At 38.3% G+C, this 20,032-nt stretch overlaps 2 protein-coding genes across 2 annotated transcripts; both read left to right on the top strand.

Moving 5' to 3' along the window:
• The first annotated feature begins 885 nt into the window (after positions 1–885).
• On the top strand, positions 886–9,434 carry LOC146643226 (class I histocompatibility antigen, F10 alpha chain-like). Its single transcript, XM_085396637.1, has 10 exons — positions 886–1,014; positions 2,041–2,301; positions 4,183–4,461; positions 4,825–5,127; positions 5,610–5,750; positions 6,031–6,048; positions 6,254–6,298; positions 7,046–7,093; positions 7,627–7,661; positions 7,822–9,434. Exons 1-9 carry the CDS (start codon positions 963–965, stop codon positions 7,629–7,631), a joined length of 1,152 nt encoding a protein of 383 aa, XP_085252763.1. The 5' UTR covers positions 886–962; the 3' UTR covers positions 7,632–7,661; positions 7,822–9,434.
• Positions 9,435–11,248: 1,814 nt separating this feature from the next.
• On the top strand, positions 11,249–16,731 carry LOC146643225 (BOLA class I histocompatibility antigen, alpha chain BL3-7-like). Its single transcript, XM_085396644.1, has 5 exons — positions 11,249–11,351; positions 11,994–12,260; positions 13,432–13,710; positions 14,048–14,350; positions 15,418–16,731. Exons 1-5 carry the CDS (start codon positions 11,300–11,302, stop codon positions 15,591–15,593), a joined length of 1,077 nt encoding a protein of 358 aa, XP_085252770.1. The 5' UTR covers positions 11,249–11,299; the 3' UTR covers positions 15,594–16,731.
• The last annotated feature ends 3,301 nt before the right edge of the window (positions 16,732–20,032 follow it).

Here is a 20,032-nt window from a genome sequence, read left to right as displayed (position 1 = left end):
GCTTTGGTTTTTATATTTGACAGCTTTTTTGACTTTTCTAGACTTTAAATCATATTATAAGCTCATGAAATACAACAGTTACAAGCACATGACACCTCTGAGTATGTTCTAGTTAAAGAGTCAGCAGTATCTGATCTTGACCTCTTCTCATGTTTTCAGTGTGCAGGCTTTCATGTCACAAACTCTCAGGTTACACAGAGGTGGTGACCCTTGTGGTTGGCCAAGCTTTAAACTGCTGAACCGTATTTGATGGAACTCAACCACATAACGCAGTATTAATACTGCTTACAAATCAATAATCTCTTACAACTTAATTTGACTTGACCCTATAGTCCAAAAATGTGCATTTTAGGTTAACTGGTGATTAAATCAAGCATAGGTGTGGATGTGAGAGTGTATGGTTTGCTCTTTCTTTCTCTCTGGGCGAGACCTGTTAGGCTGCACCTTATCTCTTGTCCCAAATCAGGTGGAAAAGGTTGCAAGCTAAATTTGTGGGTGGATGAATAATTGTATCTGGATTACTCTGGGAACTCAAAGTTAATTGCATAGTTGTGTAAACATGAGCATAACTACTTTTAAAATGGCATTAGTAAGAATATGATTAAGTACAAATAACTCCAGAAAATATGTGATAACAGCTGTGACACAAATATACATGATTGGTATGTGTCTTTAATCCCTTCGTCACCTTAGGTCTCTAATCAAAATCACAGATTAGGCGCTACTAGCTCTTTGTTTCTGTCATTCTCCACTTTCCAAAATAAATTAGTAAATAAATAAACCTCGGTTCTCTCATTTTGCCTGGTTACTGGTGAGGCGCATCCAGCTTTGAATTCCTATTGGTCAGAGAGGAGTCACTGCGCGTGCGGACTCAGAGGCTGTAGTTTCATTTTGTGGCAAAATTCAAACAATAAACGGTTGTATTAATTTTTTCTTCTTTTACTGCGAGTATTGAATTGAAAATGAGGACGTTTATGATGCTGCTTCTTTACTGGACAGCGTCTGTGTCTGCAGGTAAGCTTCATAAAAATGAAACTGTTCTTTAGAGATAGTGTTGCTCTCAGGTGGCTCAGGTGTTACTTTAAACAGACTCTCGGCTTGCATATATTCAAGAGTCAAGGTTTATTTTTATTTCGCAGGGTTGTTGTTGTTTTTTTAACAGAAATACACATGCTTCAACAAAATGTTGCTTCTCGCCAGCATCTACAGTACAATGATCAGTAAAACAAATAAAATACAGCGATAACAAATCTAAAATAAGGATAAATAGCAATGAAGCAGCAGCCTGCAGAGACACTGAGCAAACTCCAGTGTAAATAATCAGATTGATTCAGCTAGCAGCAGTCCTCTCACAGAGAGGGATTAAATTAGGTCAGATTAAGTGTGTGTTTATGGTTTGTAAAGGGAGGGGCCAAAGTACATTTATCAGTCCCACAGTTTGTGCAAAGAAGCCTTCCAGCATCCTGCTGGTTCTGCAGCTGATGCTCCTGCACCTCTTTCCAGATGCTGGAGTGAGAACAGGCCGTGAGAGGGCTGGTTTGGGTCCCTGGTGTTTGTAGCTGTTTGCAGAAAGCCTACAAACAGCTACAAACATCAAAACCTAAATGAGTGTTGGTTTACAAATTACTTTTTGTGGAAATTAAATTTCTAATTGTAGAAGAAGAAAATTTTAAGCTGCTCATAATGTTTTATGGTGTAAGGTATAGAAGTGTAATATTAGCAAAAAGGGAAAGAAACAGTTGTAATCTGCACAATACTAAAACATGAATTCATTGGCAGCCTATGGTCGGGTTAATGCCATAATAAGGACTGTAAATCATTACTGATGCAAAATGAAAATATAATCAAATCAAAATGACCTACAAACACCAGTTTTTACAAAACGAATTGTAAAAGTTTTTAAAATAAGATGATCAGAAAAGATAAAACATTGATTCATATTTTTTTTTTGTATTTATAGAGGGGACATTATAGTTTTTTTATTTTGAAAATACTGTGATTTTTAAAGCCGTGTCTCACAACATTAAACATTTCTTCCAGTGAAGCACTCTCTGAAGTATTTCTACACTGCTTCCTCTCAAGTCCCAAACTTCCCAGAGTTCGTGGTTGTTGGGATGGTTGATGAAGTTCAGATGGTTCAGTTTGACAGCAACACCATGAGAACTGTGCCCAAACAGGACTGGATGAACAGAACTATAGATGAGCAGTACTGGGAGAGAGAGACTGGGGGCTTTGTAAGTGCCCAGCAGGTGTTCAAAGCCAACATTGAAATCGCAAAGCAGCGCTTCAACCAAACTGGAGGTTTGTTTATGTTTTATTGTTTTTTTACTGATATTTGCTGTTAATGTTTTCAGCATTTATTTTAGTCATAAACAGATTTGCATACATACACTTTAAAAATACTTCATTCAGATTAAAGATTTAAATACAGGATGACTCACGATGAATGTAAAGGGCAGATGGAGGGCAGCTAGTGAATCAGGAAGTGCAGAGGATGAGTAAAGAAGACGTGAGGGCAGCTGTAAGAGGATGAAGAGTGAAAAGGCAGTTTGTCCAGATCATACCTGTGGAGTTATGGGGATGTTTAGGAGAGACAGCAGTGGACTTTTTAACCAGACTTTTAACGTCTGGGGAATGGGGAAGCGGCAGTATGGCTTCATGCTGAGAAAGAGCATCACAGACCTGATGTTTCTTTCAGTGTTGATGGAGAAGTTTAGAGGAGGTCAGAAGGTGTTGCAAAGAAAGCATATGATAAGTTGTCAAAAGGTGAACTGTAGTGCTGCATGAGAAACTCAGGGATGGCAGAGAAGTATGTGAGGGTGGTGCAGGACATGTATCTGGACAGTGGTGTGTGTGGTTGGAGTGACAGTTGGGTTCAAGATGGGGGTGGGATTACATCATGGATCTGCTCTGAGCCCCCTCATGTTTGTAGTGGGGATGGACAGGTTAACAGATGAGGTCAGACTGAAGTCTCCATGGACTTTGATGTTTCCAGAAGGTATTGTGATCTCTAGTGAGAGCAGGGAGCAGGTGGAAGGGGTGGGGTTATACGCTGGTGAGAAGAGAAATGAAAATCAGTAGAAGCAACACAGAGTAAATGTGTGAATGACAGGGAGAACAGTGTTACAGAGAGGATGCAAGAAGCAGAAACAGTGATGATTATTAATTTAAATGCCTGGGTCAACCATCCAAAGTAGCAGGCAGAGCACAACAGAAGTGCAGGGTGTGATCTGTGGTACAAGCAAGAGTGAAAGGGAAGGTTTACAAGAGGGTATTGAGACCTGCTGCGATGCATGGTGTGGAGATGAAGGCACCGAGTTGGAGGTAACAGAGCTGAGGATGATTTTATTGGGAGTGACCAAGTGTATGAAGCGCCTTGAGGCGACTTTTGTTGTGATTTGGCGCTATATAAATAAAATTGAATTGAATTGAATTGAATTGGCAAGACTGAGATGGTTTGGATGTTGAATGTGGAGCTGAGAAGAGAAAGACCTTGGAGGAAGTTCATGGATGTAGAGAAGGAGGATCTGCTGTGGCGACCCTTAAAGAGAGTGACCGTGGGTGAGTGCTGAGTGTTTGTATATGTGTGCATGAGGGTGGGAATGCATGTTTGTGTCTGTGTGTGCCTGTTTGTCTGTGTCTATATGTCAGGTCGGGTCTTAGACTCCACCTCTCTGGGAACTCCCAGGCCCTCCAAGGCCTATCTCCCCTCACCACACTCCCTGCCGGTGATTGATGCCCTCAGGGGTCGGTGCATTGGTGGTTCTTGGTGTCCGGGGCTGGGCACTCAGGTATGTACCAGCTCGCTCCCGGTGGCTACCTGGCGGGGCCTGGCCAAAAAAAAAGAAAAAAAAAAAAAAAAGAGTGTGACCGAAAGAGGAAGAAGAAATGAAGAATTGTGAAGTCAAATGATGTTTTTCTCTTTCATTAAAATTTTGAAAACAGTATTTGTACTGAGCTCACATCTTACATAGCTTGTCTTTAAGGATATTTATTATTATGTTTATTGAAACCAGTTGTAGCAACTCACTGCTGAACAGGCTTCTCTGTCCTGAAACCCTCCTTCTGTGGAAGCTGTGTTGAATCAGGTCAGGTGTTTTAGTCTCTGTTGACTTGTGTCTCTGTTTATATGTTGGATCTCACTCTGGTTCACTGTCGTCTTCGTCTCTGTTCTTCTTTCAGGTGTTCACATTGTCCAGCGGATGTACGGCTGCGAATGGGACAATGAGACGAATGAGGTGGACGGATATGAGCAGTTTGGTTATGATGGAGAAGACTTCATAATATTTGACCTGCAGACAGAGACGTGGGTCGCTCCAAAACGACAGGCTGTGGTGACCAAACACAAGTGGGACAGTAACAACGCTTTTATAACCAGTGTGAAGAACTATTACACTCAGATTTGTCCTGAGTGGCTGAAGAAGTATCTGAACTATGGGAGGAGCTCTTTAATGAGAACAGGTATCACATGACCAGACTTAGAGTGATAATTTACCTCATTTTTATTAAGTAATACAACTTTTTTATGACCAACACAGTTAAGTTCAGTGTATTTTCTCTCTTCCTCTCTGTCTGCTAATCTCATGTGTTTTTTAAAAAAATAATCAAAATGTAATTTATTTGTTAAATTTCAAAACCATCACTTCAGCCTTTTACAATGTGTTTCCCCCTCACTTCAAATATTTTTCTTATTTCTTTATTTTTATATTACAGAGTCTTTATTTGACTCTGTAATATCCTTTACATGGTACTATATGTACATTAATATGTGTTAGCATGCTGTTAATACAGAAACAGTGACCTGTGTTTCGCTTTACTCTCCAGTTCTTCCCTCAGTGTCTCTCCTCCAGAAGTCTTCCTCCTCTGCCATCAGCTGCCACGCTACAGGTTTCTATCCTAACAGAGCCGAGATGATGTGGAGGAAAGATGGAGAGGAGACTCATGAGGGTGTGGAGATAGGAGAGATCCTCACCAACAATGATGGGACCTTCCAGATGAGTGTTAACCTGGATCTGAGATCTGTTCCAGCTGAAGACTGGAGGAGGTACGACTGTGTGTTTCAGTTCTCTGGTATCAATGAAAACGTCACCACCACACTGGATAAAACAGCCATCAGGACAAATGAAGGTAAGAAAATTATCAGAAATGATGAAGATGTGTTGTTTGTATTGTTTTGTGTTTGAGCTGATGGGTGTCATAAAATATTGACTTTATTTTCAAAATCTAATTTTACTCATTTTATAGCCCACAATGGACCTCCTGTATGAACTCATGATATATAAACAGTCTAAAACAGAAAAAAACCCACAAACACAAATAATTTTTATATGTAATAAACTAATCAATCATGGTTTGCAGTTGTAGCACTGACACTTTAAATGTTTGGATTTAATATAATATTAGTTTAGTATTAGTATAAGTCAAAGAAGTTAAAGACATTAAGGACACAAATTTCAGTTTTGTTTTTCTCTTTATTTTCATTCAACATTTTTTGTTAATCATTGAACAAAAATTTTAGTGTTTTTTTTTTTTTGCAAAACAATATTTAAAATTAATAAATCTGTTGTTTACTGTTCTTCTTCTTTGTTTTTTCCTTTGTTTGTTTTTAGCCTCAACAGAAGTGCCCAACATCACGATCGGCCCCAGCTCCAGCCCCACTGCCGTCCCTATCAGCGTACCCATAGTCACTGCTGCTCTTGTTCTTGCTGTCGTTGCACTAATCGGATTCATTATTTACAAAAAGAAAACTGGTGAGTGAACCAAAGTGATGATTTCAGTATTTTTAGTGTTTTTCCAGGTTGCACATTAAAACAAGCTTCAGGTCCTGGTACAGCAATGATGTTTAAAGCCCCAGAGTGATGAGACTGTAACAGTATTATCATAGTGAGAGAAGGAACCAATAGTAAATAAAGTAAAAGGTAAAGTAACATGGAGAGCTTTGTAAACCAGTTTGAGTTAGTGGTGTAGGGATCAGTGTTCCTGTATTTACAGCTATGATCACTGACATGTGATTCTTTCTTTTATTTACAGCTAAACCTTCTAAACCTTGTAAGTAAAATTCCCATGTAGACATTTTGAGCTGAAACCTGTTCACATTAAAATCTGTTTCACTGAATGTGAATTAGAGACTAAAATTAAATGCATGGAAACAAGGCAGATGTTGGAATTTAACAACAGCATCACCACAGAGCAGCTCAGCTGGTTGCTGAAGTTTTTATGTTTTGATTTTGTCTGTCTGGTCTGATTTTTGTAGACATGAAGACTTCACCTGAAGATGATCCTGAAAGGAGCCCTTCAGGTGTGTCTGTTTGTACTTGGATTGGAGGATTTGTTTGCATCCTCATAAAAATAGTAACGTAGTGGCTTTATTTTTTACATTTTCTAAATATGAAAGCAGAAGGTTAGATATTCAGACCATGTGTTCATAGTCAGTTATAATAGTTGCTGTTTGTAGTTACACAGCACTAAACAGAACAAAATAATTAAAGCATCAGTAATAAAAACAAGTACCTTGGAAACATAGACGGCCCTGTCTCTGTTCAGTATGTTCAGTAATATTCTACAGTAACAAACTAAATCTGTGAATCACTGCAGGTCCTGTTACTTTAATCTGTTTGTCTGCAAATGCTCATCCGTCTCTTAGCTTCAACGTTTCCCTGAACTCCTCAGGATCTTCATTTATTCTGCTCTCTGTCATTTTTCACCACCACACATCCTCATTCTTCTTCTTCTTCTTCTTCCTGGATGTTGCCCAATAAACTTTTCTCCATGTTCACTAACTGAGATTTCTGTAGTGCTCACATAAATATGTTTTATAAGCACTGCAAAATTTTCTGACCTACAAAATGAAACAGTGCTCACATATTTTAAAAAGTTAAATATTCAAGTGACAGAAACAGAACCATAAACACTCTTGCAACTGAGAAAACTTTCTCCTCGTGTCTGTGTTTTTGTTCATGCTGTTTGTATTTAACACTATCATCAACATCAACAGATCATATTATTTTTTAGTTGAACATAATCATTTTGTATTTTTCCTCCTCAGATTCAAAACCTTCTTCAGACATAACCATCAAAACTGAGCTGATGACAAGTAAGTACAGGCTCTCTGTGACACAGTCTTAATCTTTGTGTGGTACTGCACGTTTTTACTGATGGATTTTTATACTTTGATGCATTTTGAATTATTAAAAACATTTCTGAACTGTTCAGCTGGTCTGACTCACCAGCTGTAGATTCCATCACCATCATATCACACGTTTCTTCTCCTACAGTCGATTGTTTTTGGATTTTAAATGCTCTTATCTAAACAAAACAACATCCTCAGAGGGAGCAACATACATGCTGAACATGGCAACCACTCGCAAAGATCTAGATATAACAAACTAGACATTTTTATGCTCTTTCTTATCTGGGTAAGAACCAGTCGCTTCCACTAAAACCTCATATATGATGAATAACGAGGCCATCTAACAGATTTTTACTGAGGAACAAGTAACCAGTTAAACTGTATCACTAGTGACATGATAGACGAGGAAAGTTTGTGTGGAGATGGTCGTGGCCCAGTGTGTGTGACAGCTCTTCTATCATGATGAGCTTTTGACCTGAATGTTTTTTTTTCTTTAGAGTAATTCTGACAAAGAGTGAAATCTGCAACAAAGGTAAGTGACGTCTCTGAACACATCACATGTACCACATCTTTGTGTTGTCCTGAATGCATTTAAAGAAACCCTGAATTTTTCACACTGACTGCATTTGCTGATGCATGAAGAATTTTTCATTCGTTCCTCATTAATGAAAGCTGAATCTTTCTTTGAACAGGAGACAGTTTGAACACTTGGACTAACTTCACTTGATGAGGATTCTGCATCACTGAACTCCTGAGAAAACATTTCTACTGTAATGGACATTTTTTATTCCAGCCAGGACACAACTGTCCTGACACAACCGCCCTGGGGCACGGGGTGGCTGTAGCTCAGGAGGTAGAGCAGGTCACCTACTGATCGGAAGGTTGGTGGTTCGATCCCAGGCTCTTCCGGTCTGCATGCCAAGTATCCTTGGGCAAGATACTAACCCCAAGTTGCTCTCTGATGCATCCATCGGAGTGTGAATGTGTGTGACTCTAGTTAGAAAAGCACTAAGTACAGATAAAGTGCTTGTGAGAATGGGTGTGATTGGGTGAATGTGGCTTGTTGTATAGAGCGCTTTGAGTACTCTGGGAGAGGAGAAAAGTGCTATATAAGAATCAGTCCATTTACAATTTGTGACTGAAACATACACGAAGGAACCAAATTTTTACTTTTATGTCACAGGAAAAAAAAGAGAATTACTATTTTCTGTGAGAAAAAATACTTTTTAGCCAAACTAACTTTATAAAGTGCTTTACAACAGCAAGTCCTGACCAAAGTGCTTAACATTAAGAACAGAATAAAAATGAAAAAATAAAATAATTAATTAATTAATAACAACAACAACAATTATAATAATATTAACAATAATTAGACCATAACAATAACATAAACACATAAAAATAAAACTACATAAATAAAAACACTGAAAAAAACATTACAAACTATTTAAATTTTTTAAGTATAATTTTATACTGCAGGTCTCTTTTATGCAATAATAAGTAAAGATGGTCCTGAAGAAGAAAAACGACATCTGTAGGAATTATGTGTTTATTTTCCTCAGTGTTGGGTCTGAGTGTGTATTAACATTATGCAGTTTTAATGCTGCTTTGCTACAGCAGTTAGTTCCGCCTGTTTGATTTTAGTTTAACTCTGGATGACTTTCCTGACACAACCTCAAACGGTATTTGTGTTTTCAGCTGGAATTGAACCATCAACCTTTTACTGACAAGGTCAGAATGCTAACCACTGCACCTTTGCAGGCATCGTGATCTAAGGTCAATAAGTTGAAAATATCAGTTCTGTGATTTGCTGTGCTTTGAACTAACTGCAGATCAGTTCATTTACACTCACTTTACAATCACAGTTTTTTTTATGAGCATCAACATGAGGTGTCTTGAAATACTGAGTTTAAAATTCATAAAAGTTGTCATAAATAATTTGTTTCATCTTTAATAAAAATATGAATACGCTGATGAAAGCTATAAATAAGGTATTGCAAAGAAAAGCTGTACTCTATTATTGCCATTTCTATGTTTTGTTCAAACCCTGGTACGTGTGACAGTGATGAACAGTCATGACTTTAATGGTAACTGTATCATATATACTACACAGAAATGTATGTGTATATTTTATTACTGTTTGTTCTGTTAGATGGTCAATGCAGCTGCCAAAAATCAGGTTTACAGTGTGTGTGTGTGTGTGTGTGTGTGTGTGTGTGTGTGTGTGTGTGTGTGTGCGCGCGCGTGCGCGTAAAGATTGTTTTATGTTGGATGTTTCAGGTCAGCTGTGTTTTGATCTACAGAATCAGGGGAAAGAGTCTTTGTTTTGTTAGACTACTGCACTGTTTCTATACTTGAACATCTAAATAAAAGTTTAACATTGTGGTCGTGCATAATGTCGAGTATTCAGAGTGTGGAGAGGAGAGTATAATAACATGAGTGAACAGAAACTTTGTGAATACGAGTCATGTTCCAACCTGACACCACAAATATTGAATTACTGAGTATGTAAAGGTGGGTGCATCACTACTTTCAGCCAAGGAGATGATGTACTTTATAATTTTAGTTTGTTAAAGATTTCTGTTCCAATTCTGGATGAATTGGGCTTCAGCTCCAGATCCAAGTGACAGCAGGTCAAAATGTTACCTGTCAGTGTCCAGCATCCGTCTGTATTCAGTTTGAATATCACTATAAACTTATATGGATGAGTTTATGTCCTTTATTCACTGTAACATTTAACTTTTGAGAGAGCAGGATGAAGACAGCAGAGAGCAAAAAGAAACAGAGTGGACATGTGGTCAAATTCACCGAACACCATAAAGTTGTAGCTTCAGTATAAAGCAGTGTGTTATACTGTTATCAATTATGGATCCTAAACCTGCCCTTATCATAATAATAATAATAATCTTATCTTAATTGTTCTAAGATGATATTTTTGTTATTTTCTAGTTCCTAGTTAAGTGAGGATGATGCAGAGAGAGAGGACAGAGAGGTTGTATAAGAACAGGAAGACTGAGGGAGCAGACAGCGAAGGCAGCTGAAAAACAAAATTAGTTTTTCATGTATTTCATGGAGACTTTGTTTTCCAGTAGCACACGTAAAACATGCCAGTAGACATTCTGAACAGGGGATATTGGTTTGAATAGCAGCATTTTACAGGATTCACTCCAAACATGGCTGAACAGGATGGCTGCCACTACAACGATATGACAGAGTACAAATCTGTTCTCCACTCATAAAACTGGAGTACATGATGCCCTGTGCTGTGTTTGCATGATAAAGGGAGGGTTCGATGAATTCAGAAATATTAATACGAAACAACTCTATTACCAGTTTGCTTCACGTACTGGTCTGTGGAGTGGCAGCGTGATTTTCCAGTGTCTGATTTTCCAGTACTGAATAACACCACTTAAAGTACTTGATGATTTGGTGGAAGCCTCTGTGTGGTTAAGAGACTGAAATACTGTTTCTTATCTTTTCTGCTTTGCCACAAATAGTTATTTAACTTCTTTAACAAGTCTTCGCTTGGGTTGGGTAACTAAAGGCTCCGCCCTAAAACAGGTGGATGCCATGTTTGAACTTCAGCAGGACGTTTCAACCGTGTCTACACAACTGAATGCATCAGATTGTTGCTTTGTGATTGGCTGATTAGAAATGTGTGTTAATGAGCTGTTTAACAGGTGTACCTAATAAAGTGTCCGTTCAGTGTATATGTATAACCTGTTTTCCTTTTGAACCACTGAGGCGAGCACTTCACCACGGTTTTAGTCCTTGTAGTGTCAAAAAAACACTGTGTTTGTCCTCTGGTGACATTTTATTTGGGAATGTTTTCACTCTAAAGGGAGCCGAACAACACAGAGACAATAGAAACAATAGAAACTTTAACCTACAAAAAGTCTGAGCAGCATGACTCATAAACTAAACATACTTCTGTAGCAAAGGCAGAAGCACCCGGCCTCTCCCCGCCTCCTTATTTCATCACATTTCGCAGACTTTACTTTCAGTTCTGCTGATAACATCAGTGGTTTATTTTAACCCAGATATTAGTGACGTTGGTACTGAGGATGGTTTTCATTGGCTCGATGATGCAGCTTTGACCTCAGCTGTGGGTCTCCATGCAGACCCACATAGATAATAAGATATTAGCTGTTAGATTATCGAGAGGTCACCATGAAACTGTTTATTTTTCTGCTTCTCCTGGAAATACACGGCACTGTGGGACGTGAGTTAGACATTTGTATCACTTACAGTAAAGTTTTTTAAACTTTGTTTTGCTAAGAAGGACATATTTAAGATTATTTTTAAAAAGGCTATTAATAGGTGTGTTTGCCCATGTTTAAATAAAAGCCATTAATATCTCTGCTAGTTCTGGGAAAATGCTTCAGGAAGCTTGATTAGCATCACTTTCAAGTCACAAACACCAAAAAGGTTTGTGAGTTTTAATCACATCAACGTATAAGTGACACCAAAGGACTTCCTGATTCCTGCGCAGTTCAGGGTGTGTCGGCAACATTACTAACAGTGTAACATGATCCATTACTCATCATCTGTTATTAATCACATCAATTTAGACTCTCAAAATAAAGTTGAACAAAAATACAATCTGATATTTTCTAATTTTACAACATTTGAAAAGAGCCAATAATGAGTTATTGATTATTTGATTCATAATTACATCGGTATTAGTCTCAAACATAGTAAAAAAAACCTTTGTGTTGGACTGTGCCATAGTTTTTGTTTTGTTTATAAAAACTGCCCTTAACTCAGCACTGTTAGAATGATAATAGGATGATTAGATGAAATATGAACTGCATGCACTGTTTCTGTTGAGTCTAAAAGCTGAAACAGTCATTTTTTCTTACAGTGACTCGCTCTCTGAGATATTTCTACACTTCTTCCTCTGGAGTCTCAAACTTTCCAGAGTTTGTAGCTGTTGGTTTGGTTGATGATGTTCAGATGATTCACTATGACAGCAACACACAGAAAGCAGAGTTTAAGCAGCAGTGGATGGAGAAAGCTGCAGAAGATGATCCAGAGTATTTGTCCCGCCAGACTAACAGGCTCATGAACACCCAGCAGGTCTTTAAAGGCAACATCGACACTTTGAAGCAGCGATTCAACCAAACTGGAGGTTTGTTTCTGTTTCACTTTTTTACTCTTAAAATGAAGCTTTTTATTAACCCAGCTGCTGACACTGAATAAAGTCTCTCCAGGTTTTAAAGACCTTTGTTGTTACAGACTAGACTTGTAGTCAAGACCGCCTAAACCAAGACCAAGACAATACCAAGACCAGAGGGTATCGAGACCAAGACAAAGACAAAGACGAGACGAGACTGAGACAAAAAAGTCTTTACACTGTCACGTCTCTCACCCTCTCTTATTTTTCACATAATGATAGTATCCTATATCCTCGCATGTGATTGGCCACAATATGGAGGGATTGGAGCATAGCTGAGCCACTGTGTGAGAGCTGAGCAGCGAAAGGAAATTAAGTGAGGAGCCGGCTCTCGCTCAATGGGAGTCGACTCTTCTGATTCACTACAAAGCACTCTCTAAGCATGCTTTTGTGCATGACACATTATCGAACGTTGGTTTGTGTGTCATGGGTACACAATCACTATCTGAGACAGCAAGACAGAGACAGCGAGACCAAGACAAGACCAAAGTCCGTCGAGACCAAGACCACGTAAAAGTGGTCTCGAGGCATCCAACTCTATTACAGACACAAGCTAGCTTGTTAGCGCCCTTAATGGAAGCTTAACCAGCCAAATTTTCAACATTATGCACTCCACACTGCACTCCACACTGTATATAAATGCCACTTGTTTTGCACATATTCAACTCTGTATATTTTATATATTTTACTATTATTATTATTATTATTTTTTTTTTACTATTTAATTTGTAAAAATGTGTATACACACACACACACACACACACACACACACACACACACACACGTAGGAAAATATTTAGTATACACATCCAGAAATGCATACACTATTATATATTGTACATATATTTATTAGTGTCAGGTTGGCCATTCTTGTATTTTGCTCGTTTGTGTTGTTGTGTTTGCACATCTCTGTTGCTTGTGGGGCTCGCACACAAGAATTTCACTCGCATGTGCTGTGCCAGTGTGCCTGCACATGTGATGTGACAATAAAAAGTGATTTGATTTGATTTGATTTGATTTTAAAAAGCTGATTATGTGTATTTATGTAGTTTTTATCGAAGCTCTTCAACTTAACTCCCTCATCTGTGGGCAAATATCAACTATTTCCTGCCCCTCTTGGTTTCAGGTGTTCACATTAACCAGATGATGTACGGCTGTGAATGGGACGATGAAACGACTGTAGTTAACAGCTATCATCAGTATGGTTATGATGGAGAAGACTTCCTATCATTTGACCTGAAGACACAGACATGGATCGCTCCAGTAATGCAGGCTGTAATCACCAAACACAAGTGGAACAGTGACAGATCTCTTTCAGGTGATCTGAAGAACTATCACTCCAAGCTTTGTCCTGAGTGGCTGAAGAAGTACGTGAACTATGGGAGGAGCACTCTGATGAGGACAGGTAAAATCACATGACCTGATTTATTGTAATACTTTTAATTAACAGGCCACATCCTGATCTTCTCATACATTTATTACCACTTTATCACATTTATGCTTTTCATTTTTCCCAATTTCTGTTTATTTTACTATCCAGTCACCATCGCTGCAGCTTTTTACAGCACTCGCTTCACTCAGTTGTGTACTTCTTGTAATTCTCCCATTTTCTTAATTATTCTTTAAATGGCATGTATATTAATTTGTGTGTCTAAAACATTCAAAATACATCAAATGAAAATGGTAAACTCAGTATGAACTGTGATTTTAGATTTATTTTTTTAATTTTTTAAATCTCTCAGAGCTTCCATCAGTGTCTCTCCTCCAGAAGTCTTCCTCCTCTCCAGTCACCTGCCACGCTACAGGTTTCTATCCTAACAGAGCCGAGATGGGTTGGAGGAAAGATGGAGTGGAGCTTCATGAAGGTGTGAACAAAGGAGAGATCCTCACCAACCATGATGGGACCTCCCAGATGAGTGTTGATCTGGATCTTTCATCAGTCATACATGAGGACTGGAGGAGGTACGACTGTGTGTTTCAGCTCTCTGGTGTGAACAAGGACATCGTCACCAAACTGGACAAAACATCAATCAGGACCAATGAGGGTAAGACTGGAAAAAGAAGTGAGTAAAACTTTTATAAATACACCTTTATTTGACCTTATTTGGATTTTCCATTTGGCCCCATGTGAAAGGAGGAAACTGGAAGGAGCCCTTTTCACACATGCTTAAAACAAACCAGGTGTTTGATAGAGATTAGGGAGCAACAGGACTAATCATTCAGTACTTGATCTTAATAATGGAGGATGTGGGAGTGAAAAAAAACAACAAAAAAACTTTCATTTTTGGGCTTTAGCACAAAGTTAAACTGCTGATTCAAAACTTTCAACAAAAACCTAACAAAGGCAAAAAAAAAAACCAAACAAACTGGTAAATCTAAAAAACACTCAGAGAAATCACACGAGGAAAAACAAACAGACACTAAAACAAAGACTGAAGGGAGGGAAGAGTGTTTATAAACACATGAGGTAATCAGAGAACGGGAAACAGGAGGGTGACGAGGCAATGCTGACGTAAAACTAAACGGATGAAACACTGAGTGAACTTAGCGCAGGGACAGAAACAGAGACCCTTCAAGGACCAATAACAGTCTGTGACTACAACACTAACAAGAACTAAAACACAAACAGGTCTGAAGGATCCACTAACACAGCACAGGTGAAAATAAAGATCAGACAATAAACAGAGCAAAGGGAGCCCTCGGCAATCACACAAGAGCAAATAAAGAAAAAATAAACACAGCAGCAGGCCCGAGGATCACACACAGCTCAGATTACACTGATCTCCGTCTTTCATCATCATCACTGGGAGGTAAAAACTACAAACTTTAATTTTAATGTGGTTTTTGTGACCCTGATTTTTTTTTCTGGTTTTATGTGATCTGTTTATAACATGGAAGAATCAAACCTGCTGTGATACTGTGTTCATTCACCTGTTGTTGATGACTGGCTCAGTGTAACTGCTAAACATCAAACTGTGATACAGTTTGATTATTCACTAATCTACATTAAAACATTGTCTGTGGTGTTTTATAGATAAAGGACTGGTGTGGTCTTAATGAACGTTGGTCCAACAGTGAGATGAACTACAGAATGTAAATGTGTTGGTTTCAGGTTCTTCAGTCTTCCCTGCTGGTGTTGTTGTCCGGATTATGGGCATCCTGCTCCTCCTGACTGTCTGCTTCTCTGCAGTCTTTATCTGGAGGAGAAAATATAAAGGTGAGAAATATGAAACACATTTACCTCCAACATGTTTCCAACATTTTGATGTTTATGCTCTTATAATTTGATAAGTTTCATGTCTGTTACTTCCCATGTGATAAAGTTCATAATGTGTAAATATTTGATATTCAATCAAATGTTTCATACAAGTGGTGCAAACAGTGCCTTTATTCTTATGTGCTTTTGTATGTTTTGAATAATTAACTGTATTACTGTCTGTGTTTTCAGAGCTGTACTGACAGTAAGTATTTAATTTATTATATATATGTATATATATTTTATTAGATTTTCTTAAAAATAATTTTATTTGGTTTTTATATTTCAGATTTAAATGCTTATTTAAAATGTTTGAGACTTAAGATGTTTAAAAGATTTCTCTGTCTGTGACTCAGTGCAGCTTTAGAAAGAAATTTATCGCTCAACCATCTCAGCTTCGCATGAAGTCAGCCTCTCCCAGCTGAATGACTCAAAGGTACATCCAGGACGAGATGCCAGTCTATCTGAGAAAGAGAGAGACAACCACACAAACTCACACATGCAGGGAAAACTTAGAATTAAAATGATTAATTAATTTCTGGTAATTAAATTATTTTAGAATAAACATTTAACTTAACCTACAAAAGGGTCTTTCTGTGTGGAGCTCCCCGGGTACTCCGGCTTCCTCCCTCCGTCCAAAGACATGCAGTTAGTGGGGATAGGTTAATTGGAAACACTAAATTGCCCATAGGCCTGAATGTGAGTGCGATTGGTTGTCTCTGTCTGTGTGTTAGCCCTGCAACAGACTGGCGACCTGTCCAGGGTGTACCCTGCCTCTCGCCTTAAGACAGCTGGGATAGGCTCCAGCGCCCCCAACGACCCTGAAAATGATCAGCGGAAACGAATGGATGGATGCATTTAACCTGACATGCATCTTTTTATACTGTGGATGGAAACCTACACCGTTACAGTGAGAACCTGCAGGAACTTATGATCAGGAGGCTTCCTGCTGCATCCAAAATGGAGAAACTGAAAATAATACAAGACAATAATACAAGGTTTTAATTTACAATGCAAGTCAGATTCAGTTTACACAAAGTGTTTGCACTGAAAACCTTTAGTTTTGGTGAGAGAGATCACTGCAGGAGCTCTCAGACAAAGCTGAGCACACACACACACACACACACACACACACACACACACACACACACACACACACACACACACACACACACACACACGTGCTTTTACGAAATTAAAAAAAACTGATTTGCTCACGATATCAAAAAATCATATCGTGAGCAAATCAGTTTTCTTTACAGTGTAAATCATATCACAGAATATGAGCTTATGTTAAGGCAAACTGAAGAGGAGGAGAGGGACAGGTGCTGCTAGGGCGAGACTCTCGCGGAGTCCTTTAGTGCTGCAGGCAGGCAACATGCTCAAATAGCGCACAACTTCAGGTTTTTTATTTCTATATGATAATTCTGCATTATTAAGCAATAAGAACAAGTAGTCTGATGTCCTGTAATCATTATGAAGCTATATTATTATTTTATTATTACAATTACATAATCCAATATATATTGTATTATGAAATACAATGAAAAATTACGTTTTTGTACAGAGTATCGGTATCTGATCAGTATCGTCGTTACCACCCTGAATTTTACTTGGTATCGGAAAAGGTAAAGGAAATCAGTGGTATCGCACATCACTAGTACTGGGTGTTATCGAGCGTTTTCCCGATGGGCCGGCCTCTGGACACTGGATTGCCCAATCAAATCTCTTCATGCTCCCTGCTCCCTTCTCTACCTTCGCTGTGAGCTCACGCAGCTTGTAGAAACGGTTTAGTGCGGAAGAAATGGCGAAAGGTGCCGCTGAAAAGCTGATAAAAACAATAAAAAGAAATTAACTTTAAAAAATGTGTTAGCTATTATGGTGGACCAAAAGTGCTAGGCCTTTTTTTTTTTTGGCCCAGTCCAGCCCTGGAGCCCTGCCTCTCCACCATTTGTCTTACAGTAACTGGCTGTCATCAAGTTTGATTGGATCAGCTCAGAAAGCGGTGAGGTTGTAGTGCTGTTGTGTAAAGGTCACGGAGTTAATAAACCATTTAATAAAAATGAAAAAAAAAACACTGATAGTATTAACTCATTCACTGCCAGCCATTTTCAAATCAAGGTAACTCCCCACTGCCAGGGCCGTCAATGGCAGTGAATGAGTTAAAAAAAAAAATTATTATTATTCACACCTTCTATCTTTTTGTGCTCACAATCGTGTTACATTACCAATGATTATTTGTTTGTTTTTGTTTGTTTGCATTATGATTGATTGACTTTTGTCATTATTTGTCATTCCTAGTCTTTTGGGTTCAATGTTAGAGTTCTTAGTCTTCTGGTTTCTGTCACTGTGTTACGTTTCCTGTTTTACTTTGAAAGTCTCTGTGTTATGTCAGTGTATTCAGCTTTGCTTCCCCATCTCATAATGTTAATTAGATCCAACCGTGACTCTCTCCTGTGTGCAGTTCCCTCGTTATCCCTCAGTGTATTTAAGCCCCGTGTTTCTGTCTGTCACTGTTGCGTTGTACCATCATCCTACACTGTGTGTTCAGTCCATAAACCTGCCTAATTTATTTGTGTCATTAGTTTAGTTAGTTTTTTCCTTGTTCAGCAATAAAGCTGTTTTTTAAGTTTACGTTTTGTGTGCTGGAGTCTGAATATTGGATCCTTTTCCTGGCTTCCTGCACACAGCACATGACAAGGAATTTAAAAAATGTGGGATTTTATCACAGGACAAAAAGGGCCTGTGTCCGGAGAGATCTAGCAGTATACAAATTTATGAATCTGTCATGTTTCAATAATCTTTATGGAGAGAATATGGGGAGATCAGATCAGTCACAGAACATTATATGGATATTATATGGAAATGAATATTATAAAATATCTTGTAAAATACAAGATATACATCCCAAAGATCACAGATCTGGCAAAAGGTCTTTAAAGATTTGTCTGGAAACATTTTATATAATAAAAGAAAATCTGCTTATAGCTCCAATGGCAAATTGGCAGGCCTTCATGTCAAAATATGAAGGGTCAGACACAGATCCTTCAGTGGAGTGTTTGTTTGTTTGTTTGTTTTTTATCTTGTCCTGCCTGGCAGCTTTTGCAATCAGAATAATGACCTGAATTAACGGCGGTGCCAAACCCATTTTGCTTCTCCAAGGTCAGGTCTACAAACACTCTATTGGCTCCTCTTGTTCATGTGTTTCTTTTATCTGTTTATTTATTCATTTCTATTTGTGTTACTTCAGTTATTACATTATATGTGGTATAGTGTGTCTAAGGCACGGGAGAAAAAAAGAAAGGGAGAAAAATCAAGAAAATATAATAAAAGGGTAGAGTACAAATAGAAACGCACAATGTACTGCAAGCTGCTGCACCTGTAAAAAAAATCAAAGATACGGCACCTGGAACAAAAAACACTGCAAATGCACAGATAAACAAATCAATAACCTTCTTGTGGTGAGTGTGTGAGAGAGAATACCTGTGTCTTTGTCATAAAGGTACTTTAAAGGCACCGGTTTAGCTCAGTGGGATGAGCGACCCTGTGTTTTATGGCTGAGAACAGCAGGTCGAGTCCGACCTGTTGCCCCTTGCCACATGTCTCTCTCTCCCTGGCTTTTGTTTTTGTTTCAGTCTTAACTGTAACTTAAGGGCCGGAACCAGAAAAAGGCCCCAAAAAACAAATGTGCTTAATTAAATTAAAGTCTGGAAGCCACAATAAAACACATCTCAGCTACCTGCACGTCCATCACAGAGTAACAGAAGCAGCTGACCTCCCTAATATTAGACAAGATCAGGAAGAACCCAAGAACCGCCCGGCTTTGCTGGCTAGTCTAACAAAAACAGGGTCTCCTTTCTCATAAGACTCAAAATGACGTTAATCAGTTAGATTTGTAAGAAACAATTACTGAATATAATATGTTTATTCCTGGCTAGTGAACTAAATTAGGAGTTTTCAATGTATTTTAGTAGTTATGATAATAGCTTTTCTACTTTTATCAAATGCTTTTGAGAAGTTTAACTAGCGAGTGCTATGACAGTAATGTTAAGATAAAGTTGAGTAGCCTAATAGGTGTTATTGAAAATGCACTGACTCAGTTTCTGGAACCAAAACTTGGTATGAAAAAGTTAATGGCAAACTGGGAGACCTCTGACTGGATAAGTGGAAGAAAATTGATGGTGGATAATGATTTTTAAAACAGAAACTGAGCTATAACACGTCCCCATTTGCTATTTTATGCCAACAGGAGCTGTTACTGCTGTCAGAATAGCTTATCATTGTAATGATAAAGCTGATCATGTTGACCTCAACCAGAACCAACCAACAAAAATGTGTCAAGATCAATGAACTAAGCCTGGATGAATTCTTGAATTCAGATAAGCCATCCCAGAAAATTTGAAATTAATTGTGTAATTAAGTGGACAATGTCACTTTCTAGAAACCACTTTCTAACATGTATGCAGGTACA

This window comes from Rhamphochromis longiceps, linkage group LG22 (genome assembly GCF_057381845.1).
Source record: "Rhamphochromis longiceps isolate RC_006_pf linkage group LG22, R_longiceps_female_GT1.1, whole genome shotgun sequence".
NCBI lineage: Eukaryota > Metazoa > Chordata > Actinopteri > Cichliformes > Cichlidae > Rhamphochromis > Rhamphochromis longiceps.
This window is presented reverse-complemented; position numbering and strand designations above follow the sequence as displayed.